This window comes from Eriocheir sinensis, chromosome 47 (assembly GCF_024679095.1).
Source record: "Eriocheir sinensis breed Jianghai 21 chromosome 47, ASM2467909v1, whole genome shotgun sequence".
NCBI lineage: Eukaryota > Metazoa > Arthropoda > Malacostraca > Decapoda > Varunidae > Eriocheir > Eriocheir sinensis.
The window spans coordinates 6,820,234-6,844,560 of record NC_066555.1 but is presented as its reverse complement, the minus strand read 5'-3'; the positions used below and the strand labels follow the sequence as shown (position 1 = coordinate 6,844,560).

Genomic DNA, 24,327 nt, shown 5'->3' with positions numbered 1-24,327 from the left:
AAGTAATGGACGGCTTTTACTCTTTTGATTTTGCGGCGCCCTTGTCATTAAAAAGATACATTTACATTGTCTAATATCACCAATAATATGCTGAGTACGACAATGAAGGTTTAGGAGAAGATTTATCAACAGATTACTGTACTCAGAACATTGTATTTTCTCCTCTCTGGCCCATAAATATCACAAAAAACATCAATAAATAAAGTTATCGTCAAAATCGTCAATTATTGGTGCCTGTTTGCCGTAGTTGAGGGTCAGTAACCGGAAAATACGATGTTCTGGGTGGCTGAGTACGATAATCTGGTAACACTGTCGCTACCCCGCTCTCTCTCTCTCTCTCTCTCTCTCTCTCTCTCTCTCTCTCTCTCTCTCTCTCTCTCTCTCTCTCTCTCTCTCTCTCTCTCTCTCCATGTGTTAACGTTGACGAGTGAACGCTTATTGGTGTCTGTTTTCCGTAGCTATGGGTCAGTAACCGGAAAATACGATATTCTGGGTGGCTGTGTACGATAATCTGGTAACGCAGCCGCTGCCCCGCTCTCCCTCTCCCTCTCTCTCTCTCTCTCTCTCTCTCTCTCTCTCTCTCTCTCTCTCTCTCTCTCTCTCTCTCTCTCTCTCTCTCTCTCTCTCTCTCTCTCTCTCTCCTTCCTCGGATCATGACTGCAGGAAGGGGGCGGAGGCACTGGCGAAGGCGCTGGCGAGGGTGGAGGGCCTGAATATTGTGTACTTAAGGAGAAAATAGGTGATGAGTAATGGTGTTGTGATGTGTTCGGCCTGCACCTCCTCCAGCATGTCTCGGGGGTCTTGTTATTATTCCTATTTATGCTCTGACGAAGGCGCTGACGGTGGTGGAGGGCCTGAATATTGTGTACTTTAGGAGGAAATAGATAATGAGTAATGAAAAAAAATTAAAAATGCCCCTCCAGCATGTCTCAGGGGTCTTTTTTTTATTGTGATTTGTATTCTTATTTATATACACTGGCGAAGGCGCTGACGGTGGTGGAGGTTCTGAATATCGTGTACTTAATTAAGGGGAAGTATGATGATTGGAGATAGTGGTGTGATGTGTTCGGCCTGCACCTCCTCCAGCATGCCTCGGGGGTCTTGTTATTATTCCTATTTATGCTCTGACGAAGGCGCTGACGGTGGTGGAGGTTCTGAATATCGTGTACTTAATTAAGGGGAAGTATGGTGATAGGAGATAGTGGTGTGATGTGTTCGGCCTGCACCTCCTCCAGCATGTCTCGGGGAGGTCTTGTTATTATTCTTATTTATGCTCTGACGAAGGCGCTGACGGTGGTGGAGGTTCTGAATATCGTGTACTTAATTAAGGGGAAGTATGGTGATAGGAGATAGTGGTGTGATGTGTTCGGCCTGCACCTCCTCCAGCATGTCTCGGGGAGGTCTTGTTATTCTTATTTATGCTCTGACGAAGGCGCTGACGGTGGTGGAGGGCCTGAATATCATGCACTTTAGGAGAAATGTGGTGATAGATTATGATGTGTAGCATGTCTCCACATTATACCAGCATTGGCAGTTTTTTTATCATTATTAATTACTCACTAACGAAGGCGCTGGCGGGGGTGGCGGTCCTGAATATTGTATACTTTTGGAGAAATTATGATAGATGATGGTGTTGTGTTTATCATGTCTCTGGGATCAACCTTATACCAGCATTGGCATTTTTATTATCATTATTATTTATACACTGACGAAGGCGCTGGTGGGGGCAGTGGTCCTGAATGTCGTGTATCGTAGGAGAAATTTTGACATCCTGTTCATCATATACACATAGATCACTCTTCTTTACGTCCTCCATCTTGAACAAACACAGACAAACTGACAAGTATTCTGTGCACTGCTGTAGACGAACCGCGTGGGAAAAACCGCTTGTGTGAAGACATGCCTCTTAAGACACCCACCCATGCGGGAATAAACCTCTCGTGTGAAGGCAGCCTTAGCACTGCATTTCCGTGTAAAATATGCTTTTTGTTTGGTTAAATTTGAGTTTACCTTTAAGTGGCTATGTTGTGATGAGCAATAAATTTTCTCTAGCACATTTATAACTTGTTAATGAAATTATCATTTGTAAAAGCATCGTTTTACCCAGAAATATTTGGTATCTGAAATAGACTGCTCAGTTATAGAACCCCCAAAAATCAACCTCTATTGCTGATGTCTTTCTTCCTGCACAATCGAGTCTTACCATAGGGAGGCTCAAACCCTTGTGGCTTGTGTTTCCCAAAGGTGGTGTAGGCAGTGCTCAAGGAAGTAGATAAATGGTCGTCCCAAACTGCTCCCACAGGACCTCTTTCCTAATGTCCAGTTGTGGTTGAGCAAAAAGGGATGATACATATTAGTTTTATAGTGACCAATTTTAGCTTTCAGTTGAATGATAGTAATGTGATGAGTTTAAGCTATCAGTAAAATATATTTACCTTCTTATGGCATACAGGTTTTGAGCTACTCATGTTTTGCTGCTGTTTATTTGATTCAGGAGGGAGAGTGTAAAAAAAATGGTGGTTGGTGTACAAAATATTCATGGTACCCCGGTAGTAAGGGAAGATTGGAGAGCAAGAGGTTTGAAGAGGGGATATCACAGGCATAGTTCAAATACTGTTTGCTGCAAGGTACATGGGTAATCAAAGCCTTGGATTCCATAGTAAGGTGCCCATCCCATGTCTTTTTATCTTGGTCACAATAACTTACAGAAAGTGTCCTCTGATAAATTAAGCTTGGGATTGATTAGATGTTGACTAATATTACAATTCAAGTAGTATATCTTTGATACAACATGGTGCTTCAGAAGTATATTATCTGACTATATTTCTTTGCTTGATATAACTTGGTATGAAATGTTACTGTTGGTGGTAAAAATGATTTTCCTTGTTTCAGGAGGACGTCCCAATAATTCAGCATGTCTGATGTGGAAGGGTAAGTTAAATTCACTAAGTTTGAGACCTTGTTCTGTATATGTAACCTTAAATCACTCTTCATTGCTAATCTGTACTTTTGTTATGGGCTTGCTGTCTTGAATGCCCATATTGTGTGATAATGGCTGTTACATTACTAACTTTCCTCTTCTTGATATGAACCATTTCAAGAAACAGGAACTTGTATTATGGTTTTAAAGTAATAAAGCTAATCCCAACCTTGTAATTGACAGAGACGTTAGCGTTCCGGTGGCCGGAGGCCCCATGGACTTGAACACCGCTGTCCAGGAAGTACTCAAGCAGGCCCTCATGGCAGGTGGTCTGGCTCGGGGACTCCACGAGGCTGTTAAGGCTCTTGACAAGTAAGTGTTTGGCTGTGGCTGTGACTTCTTTGTTGAGGATGGTGTTATCCAACTGTGGATAGGCAAGTCTCTTCTTATGAACATATTTTGGTTAGAAAGTTGGTTAAAATTTGCTCTTAACTGGTTTGAGACTAAAAAGTAAGGCATATTTCCGTATTTTGCAATGTATAACGGTAATCCTTTACTAGTTTTGAAAGCCTTCATGTGCACTAAGTTTTAAGAGAGTGCCACACATCCTCTATTCATTTCACATCCCATGATCTTTGAGGGCTCTTTAGTATACTTAAACTTAAAGTAAGAAAAGTGGATAAATAAGTTCAGTATTTGAATACTTATCAAGCAAGATACTGGTAGACTTCCCATGGATATGTTGATAAACAAATTTAAATAAAGGGTCATGGGATGATCTTGACAGCTATTGAATATGGTACCAGTTTTCACAAGCAGGTAGCAGAGCCTATTATACACAAGTGTCTTCACTGGCAGCTCATTAAAGTTTAAATTTACAAAATTAAATCTTGTGAAGGATATTATAGTGACATACTGACCCGTATACCTTCAGAGGAATAAGTCTAACTAAAGATGTCTTTCTTCCTGCACAACCGAGCCTTACCATAGGGAGGCTCAAACCCTTGTGGCTTGTGTTTCCCAAAGGTGGTGTAGGCAGTGCTCAAAGAAGTAGATAAATGATCGTCCCAAACTGCTCCCACAGGACCTCTTTCCTAATGTCCAATTGTGGTTGAGCAAAAAGGGATGATACAGAATCTTATGACTGCACAAAGATATTTTAATTGTAGCATCAGTGATCTTACTTGATAACCTTATGAATCCTCAGGCGCCAGGCATACCTGTGCCTTCTGGCCAACAACTGCGATGAGCCAGGATACTCCAAGCTTGTGGAGGCCCTTTGCCAGGAGCACCAGATCAAGCTCCTCAAGCTGGACTCAAACAAGAAGCTGGGTGAATGGGCTGGCCTCTGCAAGATTGACAGGGAAGGGAAGGCCCGCAAGGTTGTTGGCTGCTCCTGTGTTGTTGTCACAGTAAGTATCTTTGTAAAAAAAATATGCCTTGGGTGTTGTCAAATGTTCCATTGAGTGTGACGACTAGTTTTGTGAGAATATGTGTTTTACAGAATTAAGTCATGTTTGTATTCTCCCTCCTTTTGAGATTATTTAAACAGTTTTCTGTAAATCATTGTTTTTGCCCCAAGCAATTTCTTATGGCAGTATGTTTCATCAATCTTTTGCTTTGTCTGAAAAGGTGATTATTCTCACATCTTCAATTTTTTTCATATGATTTTCTGCTGTGCTTTAGAAAATGGGAACCTACTATCCATATCAGACCCTATGACATACCGTTTTTCGCAAATATCTTTCAAACGAAGACTTGGATCAGCATGGGACTTTGGCACAGATTGCTTCACACACTCCGCTAATTTTTGACACTATTGTGCAATGCCAGATGCGGTTAATTATGGCGTTTACTCTTGACTGTGATGGCAAAACCTGCGTGAGCCACTTACACATTCGAACAGGTGAGGCGTGACGTGTATCCACCACCTACCTCCACCCCAAATACATCATGCCTCACCTGTTTGAATGTGTAAGTGGCTCACGCAGGTTTTGCCATAATTAACCGCATCTGGCAATGCACAATAGCGTCAAAAATTAGCGGAGTGTGTGAAACAATCTGTGCCAAAGTCCCATGCTGATCCGAGTCTTCGTTTGAAAGATATTTGCGAAAAACGGTATGTCATAGGGTCTGATATGGATAGTAGGTATAATATATTCATTAGTAACTTTCTCTTTGATGTATGTATATAACATGATGTAGCTCCTCTCTTTCTCCTCATTACATGCAATTTTTTCCAATGGATTCCATCTGCCCTTTATGACTTCATTTACGTGGTCTGGTATTTCCCTTCATGGTTCATCACATGAATCCTCATTTTCTATTGCTACTCATTTTTTTATCATATACAAAATTATCTAACTTTTACCAATGTTATTAAGTATATACTGTCCCCCTATCTCTCAGTCCTGCATTATTTTTTGCTACTATCATAGAAACAAATTTATTACGAATGATTTTCCTTTTCTAAACTCAAATGGCCATTTTGATGAAATTTATACTTTTCTTAGTCTTCTGCCCGTCTTTTTAACTATTCTATTTTGTTTACTACACCAGTAAGTGAAGCTGGTCTGTAATGCATTGGGCATGCATACTGCCCTTATTTACATTACCTATTAGTAAAAAGGGACTGTGTTAGCCTTTTTCAGTGTTTCTGGTACCTAATCTTTGTTCAATGACTACATTGCAGTGACTCAGTTATCCTACATATTCATTTACCATCAAATTGGATGTTTCATCTGGCCTGTTTGCTTTCCATTTGTCTTTTTTATTCCAGTATTATCAAGATAATGTATGTAATTATCAAGTTGTGTATAGCATTTGAGTTAACTAGCATTGTACTCTATTAATGCTTTTATTCATCCTTACTTCATATTCTTGAATGTGTGAATTTCAGATGCTTCTATTAATTTTCTGCTTCAAAACTTTCAGGATTATGGCAAGGAGACCCAGGCTCATGATGTTGTGAATGATTACTTCAAGAGCAAGGGGCAATAATGAAAGGCTACACAACTTTCAGGTATTGGATGAAGCATTCGTTTAAGAGCTTTGAGTTGTTTCCCAAGCAAATGTGCCTTTGTTCTGATTCTAAAGTATGAATATGAGCCAATTTAGCATGATGATTCTTATTTACCAGATTACCCGTGGTGGTAAAATTTGCTGATTTAATGAGTCTGACGTTCTCATGCTTGATGCACCACCACTTCCTTCACTTCTGTCACTGAGGAAAGCATTGTTTTGACAGATGCACAGCTGAGGAATCACCCAGTGCTCAAGACCAGCCATGAGGTCCTGCTGTGCTTCAAAGGCCCCAAATAAATAAAAAGTACAAAAAAACTGACAAGTTGTTTCCATTACCTGATTACTTTTAGGGAGCACTGACCCAAGGTAACATGTATTTGTGGAAACAATGAACCCTCAATACCATATGTTTCAGGAATAAGTTTAGCTCCTTGGTAGTAGTACTAGTAATATTAACCTGGTTGCAGCAGCGGGCCAAATTTGTTGCTTTGCCATGTAGCAGCGACAGGCCAAATTTTTGCCTTGATATAAACCGCCCAAAATAGAGGATGCATAAACTGATCACAAATGCGTTGGTATTTATTATAAAATGGATTGTGTGAAAGATGATTTTTTTTCTCATTATTTCGCTAGAGGAGCCTTTAGGAAACATGATCCTGCAGCTACTGGGAGAGTGCTATCCATGGAAAAAGTGACCCTTAACCATTCTTTTAAGTTATAAAAAGTTGCATGAATTTAACTCGCTAGTATGATCATAAGTAGTATTTTGTCATGAAACTGGGTGATTGAATTTTAAATAAACTTTTTTAAAGCAATTTTACCTCCTCCTTTGTTGTTTTACTTGCAACAATAAACTATCAATCAATCGATCCTTTATATAAACAACGTTATTTCTCATAGGTATGAAAAGTAATTTAGCAAGCTTTAAATTTTTATGTATTTGAGGAAAAAGTGAAATGTACACCCTAGATGTTTCAAGTGTTAATAAGTTGAAATTATTGAATATTTAATTATGTACATAGAGAGCTGATGAGGGGCAGGCCGCGGTCATTAACTTGATTGATTGATTGATAGTTTATTGTTGCAGGTAAACAACAAGGGAGAAGGGAGGAACATGCCATCCCAACCCCCAGGCAGGACAGAGTGTGATTATAACCTTTCCTCATTCTACCAGCACAATACAAACTAATGGAAGAGGCTGTTACTCTGCACTTATTGACTGGCATCTCCAAGGAGTAAAATGCTGTAAACTCTAGGCGGGCATATCTTCTATTGCTGCAAGCAATAAAATAAATAAATATAAAAATAATGTTTTGCATATACAAGTCCCTTACATTACTGGAAATGGTGTTGAAAAAAATGCATTTCAGTATTTAATTACTGCTACAAAAGCATATTCTTTCGGGTAATTTTGTTGACTGCCAAAAGAAAAGTCAGTTTTCTGAGTAGCTTCAATAAGCTCAACCTGTTTGGTTTGCTCGTCGGTGATTGGATAGTGGCCTTGAGGCAACTTGTCTCCCACTCATCTGTGGCCACTACACAACTTCTATTGTTTGTAATTTCACTATCACAAAATAGTTGAAAATACTTTGTTTCTTCATCACTACTGTAGAATGATAAAAAATTACTATTGTTACAAACTGTTTAAAAAATAATATATATAAATAAATATACGAGAATAAGAGTTGCTGTGAACATTGGGACTTTAGATGATTGTACCGCATTTCATCATACTAATTTTTCATGAAATTATGAATACTGTGAACACTAATAGTTCCATGCAATAGAGAAAGTTCTCTTAAAGAAAAGTTGAAAAGGAAGCGAAGCTGTATAGGCGCTGTTCGAAGTGCAGAGAAAATTGCGGGTTGAGTCAGGCCGGGGTCATTAGGGGTTTATACAATAATTATACAGTGTCCCACATAGCTGGACCATGATCAGACTATGAATGGAGGAGGAGTCAGAATAGTATGAATAACTTGCAAAAGACCCTCCTAAATATTAACTTACTTTTTATTCTTGACACCTTTATATAATTTTTTTTTGGGGGGGGATATACCCCAAGGAAGGAAGGTGGTGCACGCCGCCAACCACCCAGACGTTTATAATTACATCATATAGGTATAAACGCCTCTGGTTTAGTGGTACAAATTTAAGATGTTAAGATCTGTTGTTTCGGAGTCCGTGGCGTGAATCTTTAATGAATGACTCACCCGATCACAATTTTGTCTCGTGATTTCGTGAGACTTACACCTACCACTGAAGTCTTCTTTCTTTAATAATAAAAAAAACCCGGCTTATATTAGAAAGTTATGCTACACATAGAGATTAATTCACTCGATCAGTGACCTCTTTGAAGATTAACTGTCACTGTTTTATTATTATATTAGTGCTATAGTCGCATATCTCTCTGAATTCTCGTACATGCCATAGAACAATTTCTTCCGGAGCAAAGGATATAATATTAGCTCTCATGTACGGTGAGGATCGATGAGCTACGATTGATTGATAGTTTATTGTTGCAAGTAAAACAACAAAGGAGAAGAGATCCAGGAGCATGCCGTCCCAAGCTACGTAGAAAGTATAACATACCCTCTTCATGGATTTTTAGATGGAAAGGTTTTACGATCATCAGTGTGTCACAACACTTAAAGAAGCTTTATGAGTAGAGATGCTAATTAAAACTGGAAAAAAAAGTCTTATTTCTTTTCTTACGTTTAAACCCAAGGTCAATGGTGTTCTTTTAGAGGTGACCGTTTCATACGTGTAGAAGATATGAGCGCCGCGCACCCAAGGATCGAGCTCGGCCACATCTAATAGGAATTAAAATGTCGTAAAGGAGATAAATAACCGAGATGCTCCATGTGACGCATGTCGCTGAAGGTACGCCTAAAAAGTAGTCAGGTGGGTTCATAATTAGCATTCTCTGTACGGGACGCGAATGGTTATGCAACGAGTATGTAGCGTAACCGATGAAGTGCAAGGCAGCTTTCGGCAACAGCTCGTGTAGCAGCGTCCTCCAATAGCAAGGAAGGAGGTCACAGCGTTATATTCATGTGTTATAATCTCATATTCACTTGGTGACTAGGTAGAGCAAAATGAATAAAATATCAGTTGCATTTTAACGTGAGCATTGCATTTTAGTCTTTCATTTCAGGTTGCCTACACAATGCGGTCTCCAACAATATCGCCGTGACTGATACAGGCTTTGTTAGTTTAGGTGAGAATGTCAAAGAAGAAGAAAAAAAGCCAACAAAAGGTGAAATAAGGTGTGCTCGGGTGGACGCCAGGAGAGTTGCCAAGCACTGAATAGAAGAGCCGCGCGCCCAGCCAATATCGCCGTGACTGATACAGGCTTTGTTAGTTTATATGAGAATGTCAAAGAAGAAGAAGAAGAAAAAAATTAACAATAGGCGAAAAAAGGTGTGCTCGGGTGGGCGCGAGGAGAGTTGCCAAGCACTGAATAGAAGAGCCGCGCGCCCAGGCAATGTCGCCGTGACTGATACACGCTTTGTTAGTTTATATGAGAATGTCAAAGAAGAAGAAAAAAAATTAACAAAAGGCGAAAAAAGGTGTGCTCGGGTGGGCGCGAGGAGAGTTGCCAAGCACTGAATAGAAGAGCCGCGCGCCCAGCCAATGTCGCCGTGACTGATGCACGCTTTGTTAGTTTATATGAGAATGTCAAAGAAGAAGAAGAAGAAAAAAAATAACAAAAGGCGAAAAAAGGTATGCTCGGGCGGCCGCGAGGAGAGTTGCCAAGCACTGAATAGAAGCCCGCGCCCAGCACACGCCCGCCAACCCAGGATGAAAGTGATGTAATACTGAAAAGTGTGTATAAGTGAAAAAGAAGAAAAGAGGAACGAAAGGAGGAGGACTTAAGAAGCGATACACAGCGTCACAGGTCAAGAGAAGAAGAAGAAGAAGAAGAGCAGCCGCCGCTTAGCCCGCCACCAGTGTGCCGCGCCGGGAGCCGGAGAGTGAGTGGTCACCATGTCCGAGCAGAACGGTGTGCAGCATGGCTCGCCCAGTAAACGGCCGAGGAACGACGTCAAGAACAAAGTGACAGTGGTGCTCGGGGCCCAGTGGGGGGATGAAGGCAAGGGCAAGGTGGTGGACATGCTGGCGGGCTCGTCGGACGTGGTGTGCAGGTGCCAGGTGAGTGCCGCAATCTTGACCTGGGTGCCACGGCCAGGTCACGGGCCCACAGGTGTCATGGCACACCGAGCCTGGCCAGGACAGACACACCCACCCTCCCACGTAGCCCTGGCGTGAGGTGTCAGGGTGTAGCTCAGGTGATATTTACCTCGCCGTGCGTGCCAAGGCCTCTGGGGGCCCTCAACGGTACCCGGGCACTGGTGTGTGCTGCCTGGCCTGGGCTGCTTCCTGTGGCCTGGCTGTGTTAGAACCTGTATTCAGAATTACACACAATGCATTCATATTGTTGACACTCCTACTTTATCTAACATGCTAGGTAATCATCATTACAAAAATTTACATTGCAAACTGTTAATATCTGATATTTGAAAAAGCAGTGATAGAGTGAAACTGTAAATTGTCCGAAAAAGGTGTTGTCCTATTACAAATTAAGGGTTTTAGAGTACAGTATTTATAATATTGTTATAGGTAGGTACTTTCAGTTTCTTATTAGCTATTTACGGAGGTGACTCAAATGACATTTAGCCGGAGAATTGAAAACACTTGTGTCAGTCACTAGAATTTTATCTTTCTTGAGAATCAGGCTAACGATGGAACAATTCATGTATGAACAGGGGATGCTTGTCATCTTTTCACCTCGCTCTACTTTATTGTGTCCACTTTTGACCCCATAGAGATGAACCGGTGCTTCTTAGCACCAGCACTGCATGTGTTCAACTCAAATCTAGACAAGCTCATTCAGATTGCACAAAATTCTTCTTTACTAATGCTGTCGTTCGAAATTGGAACAGATTACCACCATCAGTGGTGCAGTGTAACTCAATTGCATCGTTTAAGAATAATCTTGACCGCTATCTCCTCCATCCAAATGTTCACTAGGTCATTTTCAATGCCACGGTGGCTGCATAACAACTGTCACTTGGGTTTAGGACAGACCACCTAGTTTGGGCCTTATAGGGCCTGTGTGATCTGGTTATCTATGTAATTCTCTCTCTCTCTCTCTCTCTCTCTCTCTCTCTCTCTCTCTCTCTCTCTCTCTCTCGTGAAGGCAGTCAGTATATGTGAAAGAACATAAGAACATAAGAGTCTGCAAGAGGCTGGCTGGCCTGTACAAGGCAGCTCCTCTGAACCTAAGCTCCCGTGTAGCTCCCGTGTATCTAACCCCACCTAATATCGCTGTCCATGAATTTATCTAATCTATTTTTGAATGTGACAATTGTATTGGTACTCACCACATGACTGCTAAGCCTATTCCACTCATCCACCACCCTGTTTGTAAACCAATTTTTAACTATGTCCCTGTTGAATCTGAATTTATCCAGTTTAAACCCATTACTTTTGTCCTACCCGGTTCTCTTACATTTCCCCTTCATCACATTATTGCTAGTGTTCACATTTTATGTGAGTCTGGGTTCCATCATGATGCATAAGGAGTGACAAAGGTGGTGGTGGTGGTGGTGGTGGTGGTGATGATGATAGTGACCCCTACTGTCAGCAGTCACGCCATGAAACAGTGTTGTCCAAGGTTATTTAGAGGGAGGGCATGATGCAGAAGATTAGTCAGCATTTAGTCTAATTGGTCTGATGGAGGTACCAGGCAATCAGTGTGTGGGTCATGCAAGAATATTGATTAGGACTGCTCTGTTGTTGCCCTGTGTGGAGGTTTCCTTTGATGTGTGTGAATGGCTTGCCTTTGACATGACCTTATTTTCTTTGAAACTGGGCCAATCACAGTGCCTTATGTGAGTGATTTATGGGCCCCCATCTCAGCTTCATACCTTCATCAGCTATGTTGTTTTGTCACTGACCAAGACAATTGTTTGGAATCAAGGTCAGAGCAGGGTTGGAGGTTAGTTATTAAAGTATTTCAGCAAGATGGCAGTTGCTGTGAAGTAATATGGAGCTGACAAATAGGTTTTATTTAGAAATAATTAAACTATAGATCCTTCTGAACTTGATTATCCTGGACTAGGCAAAGTTTAAAGAACTTATGGAGCATGTGAGGCTTGTTCATGGAACTGAGAGTTTTGAGGCTTGCCAAAACCAGTGTTGAGTGATACCATAAGACTGTCAGTCTCAGTATTCATGTTAATATAGCATGATACCCATAGCAATTTTATATTTTATTTTGGGAGTGAACCATTTAACTATCATTGATTGAATTCACCTAGGTGTGAAGTTAGTGAACAAAGCAAAAAATAGAAAAAAATGTTACACTTGTGAGATGAAGTTCTTGGTAAACAAAGTGCATAGTAACATGTGTAGGAGTTAAATAAACTTGCCCCTTTCATCCATGAGGATATGATAAGCCTGTACTAATAGTCTTAACAGTTGAATCAGAAGTCTCAGAATTGCTTATTGAAAGGAAACAAGAAAGAACTTGTTGGGGAATGGGAAATATATAGCTTAATAAAAGTATGTAAGATATTTTTATCATCTCTTTAAGAAAATGAGTAAGGTGTACATAATTATGTGTAGAGCAGATTGACAACCAGTAGAGACTGGGAGAACTAAACCATCAGGGAGGCAACCTGTAGGTAGGAAATCAACCAGGACAGACAGGGAATGAAACCAAAACGAGATAGTGAAAGTCATTGAATGAATTGGCTTTTCTTTTTGTTTCTGTAGTTATCGTTAAATCATCTGGTGACCTGAGAATTCCATTTAGATCTTTTTCCTACTGCCCTTCAAATCCTATATTGTCATGCAGAGTAATTTATTTTCTTAATTTTTAACTTTTACTTCATAGGGGAGGTTTGGATATATTTTTTCTGCTATTTATGATGTATTATATTTCATTATAAATATTTATTGTATTTTTTCATTTCTTACAATGCCTTTGCTCTGTACTTGCTGTGCGTGTGTGTGGGCGTGCTTGTGTGTATGCGTTGGTGCTTGCGTGCATGCGTGTGGGTCTCTGTATGTATATATTATTTATTTATATATATTTAAATGTATATTCGTTGTGTTGCAGGGAGGAAACAATGCTGGGCATACTGTTGTTGTGGACGAGGCTGAATATGACTTCCACATCCTCCCCTCAGGAATCATCAACTCCACAGCCGTTTCTGTGATTGGTAAGTGTTTATATGTTGTATCCAAGCATCATAGTAAGCCCAGGTTTTTAGTTATGCTATCCCATTAATGATTGGTACTCCTACTGCATTGTCAAAACCCTTCTGAACCACAGGTCACTCAGAACAAAGAAACGGACAATATGCTTAAGCAAAACATCTGAATACCCAAGAGTGGATGCAGTGAGAAAGTAATTATAGAAAGAAGGGTGTTGAAAGATATGGGGTGCCTTTGCAAAGGCAGTACTCTGTAGCATCACTTGGTCTGGGGGCAACACTGTGCCACTTAGCCTCTCAGCCTGAAGGAGACGGAAATGCAGCGCTTCTCATTTACTTCTTTAAAAGGACTGTGAGAGGAGTACTATAATATTTCATTTTATTATTCTGTATGAAAATATAGAAAATATAGCAGAAAATAAACTATTGCTCACTTTTCCTTATTTCTTGCAAACCAGTAATTTTGCTGCAAACCTTAGTCCCAATTACATCTTGCCCTCCTCTTGTAAATATGATGCAGAGTGGAGTGAAATCAGGGCTCCACTGATATGTGATCATTCTATAGTTGCAGTGCACGAGTCTGGGTTATGCATTATTCTGCTCTAGCAACCTGCTGTCACATTTATGTTGGGTTATGCAAGTCAGATATTTGCATTTTTTTGTCAACTCTTTTGGATTTTCTTATTTTATAATTTTTTCCAAACAGCTTTATGCCAGATGCTGAGAGTTTTCAGAAAACGTGGGGGCTTCATAGTTGAGGTTTATTGTGATGATAATGATAATGATAATAATAACAAGTAGGAGTAGGTAGGAAGACACCTACCGAAACGGGTGTAAGCCACTCCCACTGAGGAATATATGGGAAGCGAGGAGGGTGCTGAAGCCCTCCAAAGACCCTTCCCATGTCCTCACTTTCCGTTTCCCTATTGTCTCTTCAACATCAAAGAGTAGTTCGGCATGCTCTCTAAAGATAGATCCTCTCTCTTTCCACACCACGCTACATTCACACAACACACAAGTGTATGCCCCCATTGATTGATTGATATTTTCCTCTTATGTGAGCCCATGTAGTGCCGATTGAGAGGCAGTGTGCTGAACTGTTGAGCGTGCTGATTAATTTCAGTTATGGGTTGTAAAACGTACACATTTTTTTAAGTTAACAAATGGGTAAAAAGGTGGATTGGTAGGTAGACAAATTATGATTTTTTTTTAATTCCTCTTTTTCTTCTTCCTCTCATTATTATTATTATTATTATTATTATTATTATTATTATTTTGATAATTATTATCATTATTATTATTATTATGATAATTATTATCATTATTATCATTATTATTCTTATCATCATCATAATTAAATGCAGCCAGTTGAGCAGAAAGAGGGAGTGCTATATGCTGTTGAGGCAGTCCCTACCTACCTGAAGCATCGAAAAGAAGGAAACGAAGAGATGTGGAAGGCGAGGAGAGGGATAAACAAACACTTAAATAGTTTGAGAAAATCAAACTTTACTAAAGTAATGACTGGATGAAAGGTGCATGCTCTGAAGCCTGGTCATATAATGTCATGTGAGCTATCAACACTTAAAGCTTGATAAACATGCATCAGCAGTAACAATATAAAAGAGCTCTCTGCAACAGCTAACAATGAAAAGTAGTGCTACAGATGATAAAACTTTAGCATTTAAATTAATTGTAACATTTTGAGCCATGAAAGCAATCACTGCCTTGAAGGCTCTAAACCAACCATCCACTTCTCATGCATACTAGTCAAACTGGTTGATTGGTCATTTAACATAATTTCAAAGTGAACCTGATGAGAGCACCATTCTGAGAACGCAAGGAATAGAACATTTATTTTACATGGTTGTCACCTGGTCTATCATACTCAACTTTGACTTGTTCTGTGCTGCCAGCAACTAAGGCAACAATGCATTGTGCATGACGGAAAGGCCTTAAATGCACTGGCTTCAGATCAAAAGAACCCCCAAAATGCTACTTTGCAAGCCCTATCTTTTTTTCAAATATCTCTTGAAAACCGCCTATATTGGTGAAAAGACAGGTTAATTTTTTTCTTTTCATACTTTGTACATTATATGCATGATAGCCTTCTTTTGAATATGAAGTAAATTCTGTAAGATGAATTATCATGAACAGTTCAGGAAGTATTGATAAAATTAATATAGTATGGAGGAGTTATCAAACTTAACATTAAACAAATCATTATGTATATCTTTTCAGGAAATGGCGTGATAGTCCATCTTGGGCAGATGTTTGAAGAGATTGAAAAAAATGAAGCAAAGGGTCTTAAGGACTGGGCAAAGAGACTTATGATTTCTGATAGGTCTCATATTGTCTTTGACTTCCATCAGGTAAGAAATATCAGAGAAGTCCTCTTGTATTTTGTTGTGATATATATCCATTGATTACTGCTGAATTAAGTAGAATAAACTACTGATTTTTTTTGTTTATTTGATCTTTAGATTTGATATTAACCTTTAGTTACTACTACCACATTTTTGTGTAGCCTGGTAAACCTTTGCCAACCACGTGTTCAGCTACAGAATTCACTGATATCCCTACCCAGTCTTATGTACTTCTTCATGTATGTTTGTGTAATTACATAGTAATATTCTAGTATTTTTTTTCCCTAGTGGTTCTAAATATACAGTAAACCCTCAGTTATCCGGGTGCACCGTATCCGACCTTGCCCGTATCCGGGAGTTTTCAGAAACATTTGATTTTCTCCCCAAAAAATTAAAAAATTGTTGTGCGCAGCCAAAAGTCGTTCAAATTGCCCGCGCAATGCCTCTAAGCTCTGCCCGGGCAGCGTACCGCACCTGTAAGGCACGCTCTAGCTTGCACGTAGCAATGATATTGATGTCCTGGTGCGAAGGTTTGCAGGAAAGCTGTGTGTTTCGCAGTACAACTGGCATGTCAATGTTCTTGCCGAGCGCTGCAGACCATATCGAATTGACGAGAGTCAAGGCAGTGCAGGTTTAAATGGCGGGAATGTCAAAGGACTGTTTAAATGAAACACACAGTGCGAACCCTAGCTTAAGCCTTGATGACTACCTAAATCCAGACTGGACTAGGTGAGTAGGGCTCTGTCCCCGTGGAGAAGGCGTGTCAGAGCAAGATGGAGTACATTAAGATCAAATAGAGGTGGAAAACTTAGGGAAATGCCTTTGTCCTGCAGTGTACTAATAATGTCTGAAGATGATGACGCATGTTGAAAAGGCACATTTTTTGTGGTTTTAGCTAAGTTTTGTTTAAACACAATCAAACATTTTGATGAATCATGACATATTTAGGCCTGTGCATTGTGGAGTATTTTTCCGGTATGATAAATCATGATTTTTTTGTCCATAAGAATTTGTGAATGTAACCCATGCATACAGTGAAGGCTGGGTATATCTTTGTATGCAGTTGAGCTGATCATCCTGTTTTCTTCAGTAAGGATCATATCCTGTACTGATGATGCAAAGAATATCAAAGCGTAACTCCTTGCAGAGTGTTGATGGTCTCCAGGAACAGGAGCGATCAAAAGACAACTCTGGCACAAAGACTCTGGGAACCACCAAAAAGGGTATCGGGCCCTGTTATTCCAGTAAAGCAGGGAGGCAAGGACTCCGCATGGCTGACCTTTTGGGAGATTTCAGTGTGTTTGAGCAGCGGCTGCGAAACCTCGTTGATTCACACAAAAGGATGTTTCCAGGTAAACTATGAAAACTTAATTTTATGAGTTAATTAGTGTTCATTGTTATTCATACATATAAATGCATTGTTCCATAGAAGGCATTGTATTCTAGAATTTTAAATGTCAAAATATATCTGTTTATCCATATCTCTGCCATGTGTCCTCAGAAGCTTTCTGGCCTTGGCAAAAGCATCTCCAGCTTTGCCTGCTCTGGCACTCCCTCTCAGCACACTCAATCTCTTGTGCACCATGTCTTTCCAATGCTTTTCCATCATTGCTTTTTCTAGAACATCATTTGTTATGACATTTTTGTTTTAGTACATATTGATATACATGTATTTACAGTTAATCTGCTCCAAGTCTACAGCCATGATTAAACCTTTTGACCTAAATAACCCATGTGGGGTGTTTAAATTGGCCATTTGAAATGCCCACCAATAGTTTTGTAGTGGTCAGCTGGTTGGTTTTCTGTTACCATGTTGAAGAAGAATGCTTTCTCTCTTAAATCTAACCAGTCAGGGTTCAGCAAATTTCCCTGGTTGTGGGCAACTCCGTGGTGAATGAATCAGTCTTCACCAAACACTGAGAGACAAAATTTCATGAAAATTATTCTAATGGTCAATGTTGTCACAGAAGTGCCCACAAAAGTTGAACAATTAAGCCCACAACAGCTCATTCAGGCTCAGCAAAGTGGATCGACTCACCCGCAAGAGCCTGACTAGGATGAACGTGGTTGGTCCAAAGTCACCCTAAAAGCTGGATTAGGACTACATCAAGGTAAAGGGAGAAGGTGGGAGCATACGCTATAGCTGCACATGGAGGCGGTGCTCATTTCTGTCCCGTTGGCACTTTGAACCTGTGGTGGGAGAGAGCCCATAAATCCAACACAGGGGTGTGTACCATCGGGGTAACCACAGTTTACCTTCTGCAGGCTTACCCAGGTACCCATTTATTGACCATCCTGAAAGGAAAGATGAACAGTTGGGTGGGGTTCACATCGCCTTCCCATGCCAGGATTCAAACTGAGACCCATGGATTCGTAGGTAGGCACACTAATCACTATACTGAGATGCACAATAATGCATAAAAATGGAACTTGCACTCAAGGAAAAGTGTCTTGTATTTGCCTCTTGTATAATATTAACTGATTTTTTAATTTCCCAGAGAAACTGAAGGTTAAAGCTACCACATGTTAAAGACTGGTTTTATAAATAGAATATAAAATACCTGAGAATGGTGTTTCACTGTGTGCCGTAGGGTGTTGGAAGAGGCCAGCTGGGATCCATTTGGGGCAGGAAGTGGTGCTTATTTGCCTACAAGGAAACCTATAGGAATGTGGGGAGGGGCAGGAATGGATGGAGGAGGGTGATCTGCTTATCCTATAGGTTCTCCATGCCTCTTCTGTTTTTGCATCTTCCATGTTTTACAATATTGTACATATTGTTGATTTAGCCACACCATACTCAACACTTAGATCTGATACATTCTCCTGGTCATGCTTGGAAATTATTTCTTTCTTAATTCACAAAGTAATCAACGTCATCATTCTATTTTACCAACTCATGACTTAAGTTATATTGCACAATATTTCAAGATAATAAATATTTTCATTGCTGAAGACCTAAATATGCAGAGATGAAACTGCATCAGAAACATTTGAAAACACAACGCTGATGTGTCAATGGCTCAAGGCGTTCCATGGCTGATATTCCTCTTCATTCATTGTAACAACTTTATTCATAGTAGTATCTTAATTTTATCAACAAAAATTGATCAATACAGCATATATTGTAGTACCATCCATTGGTTGTGGCATACCCCACCGTACTCTTCTCACAAAGTCATCCTTATTCATTCTCATCACATGTCCACACCATCTTGAGCATCATGTCTCACCAACCAGATTTTTCTCGTGCTCTACCATAATAGAATGGTTTTGCATAATCCATTCTACTGCAGTTCAGTAACTGAGTTCATGACTAATAGCACTATTATTTGCTTGTACAGAACTGAAGGTTGATATTGAAGAAGAGGTTGCGAAGTACAGGGTGTATGCAGAGCGGATACGACCTTTAGTGGCAAACACAGTAGCTTACATCCACAAATGCCTTCAGGAGGACAAAAAGGTGCTGGTGGAAGGAGCCAATGCTGCCATGCTTGACATAGATTTTGGTGAGTTATTGATAAGTTCATTCATCTTACAGGTAACTTGTTTTTTGTGAAAAATTCATAAGCTGTTTATGACTCAGTTCAAATTCACAATTGAGATGTTTTCCTTTGATAAAACCCATATAATTGAATTATTTTACTTACCAAACTATTTGTCCATCAGGCAATTTTTTTTCTGTAACCTTTTTCATGTTTGACTTGTGTGAGCCACTGATACGCCACTTAATCAGTGTTGCAGTTAAAGTTTGGGGTAGTGAATGACAGGTGGGTGTTGCTCTTCAGTCACTAAAGCAAGGTGTTATCAGTCATTGGCCAGTGGGAGTTCAAGCCATAACTTTGCATCAACCACTTCCATGCCCTAGCAGTTGGCCACTATTTCTTCATCTATTAAAGCCTCAAAGCCTCAGAACTGCACATGAACACTCTCTTTAGTCATGAAGTAATAGTTGAATCTCCCAAAAAGACTAAAAGAAATACTTGAATTATTCTTGAGTGAGGAGGTAAAACACAATGATGGAAATGTTTAATCAGAACTATTATTGAAGCCTAACTAGAGAGTGTCATCCACAGGCACTTACCCTTATGTGACATCAAGTAACTGCAGCATTGGTGGTGTGTGTACTGGCCTTGGCATCCCACCCTTCTACATTGGGGAAGTGTATGGTGTGGTGAAGGCTTACACCACCAGGGTTGGAGTTGGTGCATTCCCCACAGAACTGAATGATGTAAGTAGCTTTTTTCTATTTTGTTATATGCCATGTTTTGACATCCTCATTTTTTATTATTCATAACAGAAGCAGCCATGTATACTTGCTCAATGAGGTGTGGGAGATCAGACAAGTTATTGAAGCTAAGTCAAAGATGTAAAATCGACCTCATTTGGATGTCTGGAGTAACAAGTGTGCATCCTGTTCATGTGGTAGCTGTTGTCCCCCAAATGATGAGTGTTATTGGGAGTAAGGAAGCCAGAAGTCAACATATTTTTATGAAACCTTGTATTATGCAAAAACCTTCAATTTTTTGTTGAGGAAGGCCTGCCAAATTGGTGTGTATTATATGCCTGCACACCTTATTTGCTATCAGATATGGTAGTTATGCTGCATTTACATTTAGTATGTTTTATGACTTTCTGACACTGAAACAAAAATAAAATGCTTCCTGGATTGTGATTGTCAATCAGTGTAGTATTTATAATATGTTTTATCTTTATTTTTAGTGTTTTTTGATGAATACTCTCAAGTTCTTATTTAATTAACTTCTGCACCTGCAGGAGTTGCTACATTCCTCATGTGATGATGTAGTACCTAAATGTCTCAAGTGTGGTAACTGAAGTATGGCCTCTATCAAGATAGTCACTTGATGCTTTGGTTATATAACTGAGGTATAAGCAAGTACTGTTTTCAACAGGACATTGGGAAGTTGCTTCAGTCTCGTGGAGCCGAATTTGGCGTGACCACAGGGAGGCCAAGGAGGTGCGGCTGGCTGGATGTTGTACTGCTGCGGCACACCAATATGGTCAATGGATACACTGCCATTGCTCTTACCAAGCTGGACATCTTGGATGAACTTCCTGGTACTCATCCACTATAGCAATTTTTACTCCCAAGTTGAGCTAAGTTTTTCACTGTTAGGTAATTAATAGATTTCAGCATTTGGCCTGTCCTAGCACTTGAAGATAAAGTTAGAGAACTATATTAACTTTTATGGTCATTTCAGAGATCAAGATTGGTGTTGGCTATTTGAGAAAGAATGGAGAGAAGATTGAGCACTTCCCTGCAAACATGGATGAACTGGCAGACATTAATGTAAGTTGTGATAGCTTGTTGAATTTTGTCTCTTCCTTTGTCACTTACTCATGGGAAAAGTTTGAGTAACTAGGTATAGCACTTTCTTTAGAGAAACATTTTCCATTAATTTACTTTTATGAAATTTTATCAATATGTTTTATAGCCTTTATCCCTTCAAATACTGACATTTCACAACCTCCGAAACATCAAGTGATGGCTCTCCCCTTAGCATGCTTCCACTTTAAAAAAAACTTCCTTGGTACTTTGACCCTTTCACCTCCTCCTCAAGCTTCTTTCTTCTCCATGATAGTTTACTTGATCTATACGAAACACTGAGCACAACCAGGGACCAAGTGCCAGAAGTCAGTCCTATTAACCCCTTCACTACGGCCGGGCGAAAACAGCGCCCCGCCCCGTATCCGGGATGGCCGCGCACGCCAAATTTCAAACGTCGCTTCTGACTATAACAAGTTTTCAGCCATAATCTCAACATAATCATCATGTAGTATACATAATAACATGCAAAATTAAATGGTGCACATTAAGAAACATAAATTATTTGATAATTTTGAGATGTATGCATATATATACTGAGAAATTTGCGAGAGAGATTAGCATATCTCTATCTCTATCTCTCTCTCTCTCTCTCGCTCTCTCTCTTATTATTGTATTTTAAAGTCCTCCAAAGAATAAATCAAGGCCTCAAATTGGACAGAGGTCATTTGAATGATTAACTGTTTCCATGCTATGAACTTCAAACTTTTATTAGTTTGAATTAGTAAGATTAATTATACTTATATTAGCTTCTGCTCAGCTAAAGTATTGTTGTCTTGTTTGTCATTCTATGCTCCCAATATAAATTATATCGCCCCATTTTATATTTAATTTTTACTCTTCTGCTCTTGTGTGCTTCTTGCAATGTAATCTATTACTCTTTGATTAACGTAATTATAAATATTCTACAGGTGCCTACCACATATATTTGACAGACTTGAAGTTAGTGAAACTAAATTTAGCAGAAGCTAGTTGGTCCTCTAACAGTTTCTAAAGTTGATTGAATAGTGGAATTGTGCCCACTGGTATGTATGTAAACATTTATATATTAATTTTCTTGAAATCCTTTCAATAGGTTGAGTACCTGACAATGCCAGGTTGGCAAGAAGACACTTCTCAGTGCCGCACATATCAAGAACTACCTGTAAATGCTCGCAACTATGTAGAAAAGATTGAAGAACTTGTAAATGTACCAGGTATGGTGTACTATATTGTTTTCATCAATTCCCTATTGTCTATGAGTGGTGTCTACCCTTGTTCTTCCTGATTACTCATTCATTCTCCCTAATTCCAAGACCCTGATATTGGCTGTGGACACATCATTGCTGTCTGATGCAAGGGGAGTCCATGAGTCGCATCAGTAATGTAGGAACACATGAGTGGTTTAGGATGTCTAAAATGCAGAAGTTTTAAGGGGAATCTAAGTAGGGGAAGGAAGAGTGCAAGACATAGGCATGGATGGAAAGCAATTGTAGATGGGTAAATGGTGACGCAGGAACAGGGGGTTGCCTTACACTTGAGCCTGCGCAGGTGGGGAGTGAGTGGGGTACGGTGGATGAAGCGAAGGGAGTAAACCAGTTTTCGCTGTTGGGCCTCACTGTGGAAGGTTCCCGGTAACTGTGCTGTATGTGGCCCGCGTGTGGTACAGGAACGGTGAGTACCTTAAAGCCGCTCGGGACTAAGTTGGTATGAATGGTTGTGTGGGTGTGTGAGTGAAAGAGCATCTGCCGAGAGTGGGCCACAGTCTTTAGATAAATAGAGATAGATTCCTTGATTGAACTTTTCTTCAGAGGAGGGAATTTTTAACTCTGTTAACCAGTTAGCAACCACCTTTTAGAAAATTATTGATATCCTGATTTTAGGGGCAGAAAAGATTGTACTCAACCCCAAATAACAGTAGTGTCCAGTTGTTTCAACCAGATTATCAGTTTTGTAGTTATTACAATCTTATTAGACAAATTCATTGTGATATTCATTCTGGTGGTCCCCTCAACAGCAGGAGACAAACTGAAGAGTAAACGGATGCATTTTTATCATTTCAGTTAAATGGATTGGTGTTGGTAAATCAAGAGCCTCCATGATCACTGTATTCTAGAAGGCTGACACCTTCCGTTGACACCTTGGGACACCTTCATATATGTAAGTGATTTGTGCGAGGGGTGATTTTTTCTCAGTTTTCTCGCTTAGAGGGACCATTAAGAAACATGATCCCCGCTGCTACCGGGTTAAATGCTTCTTTTTATTGAGACCTTAGAATAAGTAGTGTAAAGTCTGCATTTGGTGGGGAAAAAAAAAAAAAAAAAATATATATATATATATATATATATATATATATATATATATATATATATATATATATATATATATATATATATATATATATATATATATATATATATATATATATATATATATATATATATATATATATATATATATATATATATATATATATATATATATATATATATATATATATATATATATATATATATATATATATATATATATATATATATATATATATATATATATATATATATATATATATATATATATATATATATATATATATATATATATAAATAATTTTCATGAAAGAAATCATATCTCTAAGAAAAAACTTCAAAGACAAATTGTAGCATTGTCATTGTAACACTGAGCTCTTTAATATCCAACATTTTCTTTCACAGCAGAAGAGCCCTCCTCCCGTCCATTATGAGACCATATGATGTTCGACACACAACTTGGAATGTACCTGGAACATGTCTTGGACATATTTGAAATATAGTGTTGTGTTCTCTGATGTACAATATGATTGTTGAGAGATTAATCAGTTATTGCTGTTTGAGCATCATATAATGATGTTGGGTAAGGAAGAGACCTGTAACACTACCCATCAAGTAGTCTTTATGGGTATGTACTATTTTGCATGTATAGACATTTTTAAATAATGTTGCAGTCTGCTTATATACAACATGAAAATTAAAGATGCACATCAGGTGCAACTACTTAAGCATCATGCAGCCGTGTATGGAAAGAGAGCTGTGACAGCACCCAAGTAACCTGTATAGTTATGTATCATTTTGTATCAAGAGATAGGAAAACGATTTACTGTTGTGTGGGTGTTCCTGTTAACATGAAACAGTATTCACAAAGGACAGCCATATTATGTTAGCTAAAGTATTGCACTAACTTATGTATAAACTATTAGTCTGGGGAATGGTAATTTAAACATTTGCCTTATATTGAAGAATTCTCTTGTTTTTGGTATTGGTTAGAATACTTCAATAGCATTTGCATTTTCTTTGTACTGGGTTATATATGAAGTGTTTTCTGTGTGAGAATAAATGAATAATCTTTTGCCTTTCTAGTTATTGTTTCTTCCATGTTGTTATGAGTTAGATTTGAATATCCCATTTGTGGTTGTGCATTATGATTATTGGATAGAAA

General features: G+C 39.2%; 2 protein-coding genes across 3 annotated transcripts; both read left to right on the top strand.

Moving 5' to 3' along the window:
• Positions 1-2,886: 2,886 nt before the first annotated feature.
• On the top strand, positions 2,887-6,266 carry LOC126981310 (40S ribosomal protein S12-like). The gene is made up of 5 exons (XM_050832245.1): positions 2,887-2,931; positions 3,164-3,292; positions 4,128-4,332; positions 5,855-5,942; positions 6,168-6,266. The coding sequence occupies exons 1-4, from the start codon at positions 2,915-2,917 to the stop codon at positions 5,918-5,920; spliced, it is 417 nt and encodes a 138-aa protein (XP_050688202.1). The 5' UTR covers positions 2,887-2,914; the 3' UTR covers positions 5,921-5,942; positions 6,168-6,266.
• Positions 6,267-9,590: 3,324 nt separating this feature from the next.
• Positions 9,591-24,237, top strand: LOC126981309 (adenylosuccinate synthetase isozyme 1 A-like). Of its 2 annotated transcripts, none has more exons than XM_050832244.1 (11): positions 9,591-10,096; positions 13,071-13,173; positions 15,406-15,536; positions 16,678-16,882; positions 18,872-19,036; positions 19,604-19,758; positions 20,441-20,606; positions 20,750-20,838; positions 21,950-22,070; positions 22,917-23,013; positions 23,571-24,237. In XM_050832244.1, exons 1-10 carry the CDS (start codon positions 9,932-9,934, stop codon positions 22,967-22,969), a joined length of 1,353 nt encoding a protein of 450 aa, XP_050688201.1. In that variant the 5' UTR covers positions 9,591-9,931; the 3' UTR covers positions 22,970-23,013; positions 23,571-24,237. The 2 variants fall into 2 exon arrangements, with proteins under 2 accessions (XP_050688201.1, XP_050688200.1); XM_050832243.1 differs by having other exon boundaries at positions 9,592-10,096; positions 23,568-24,237.
• The last annotated feature ends 90 nt before the right edge of the window (positions 24,238-24,327 follow it).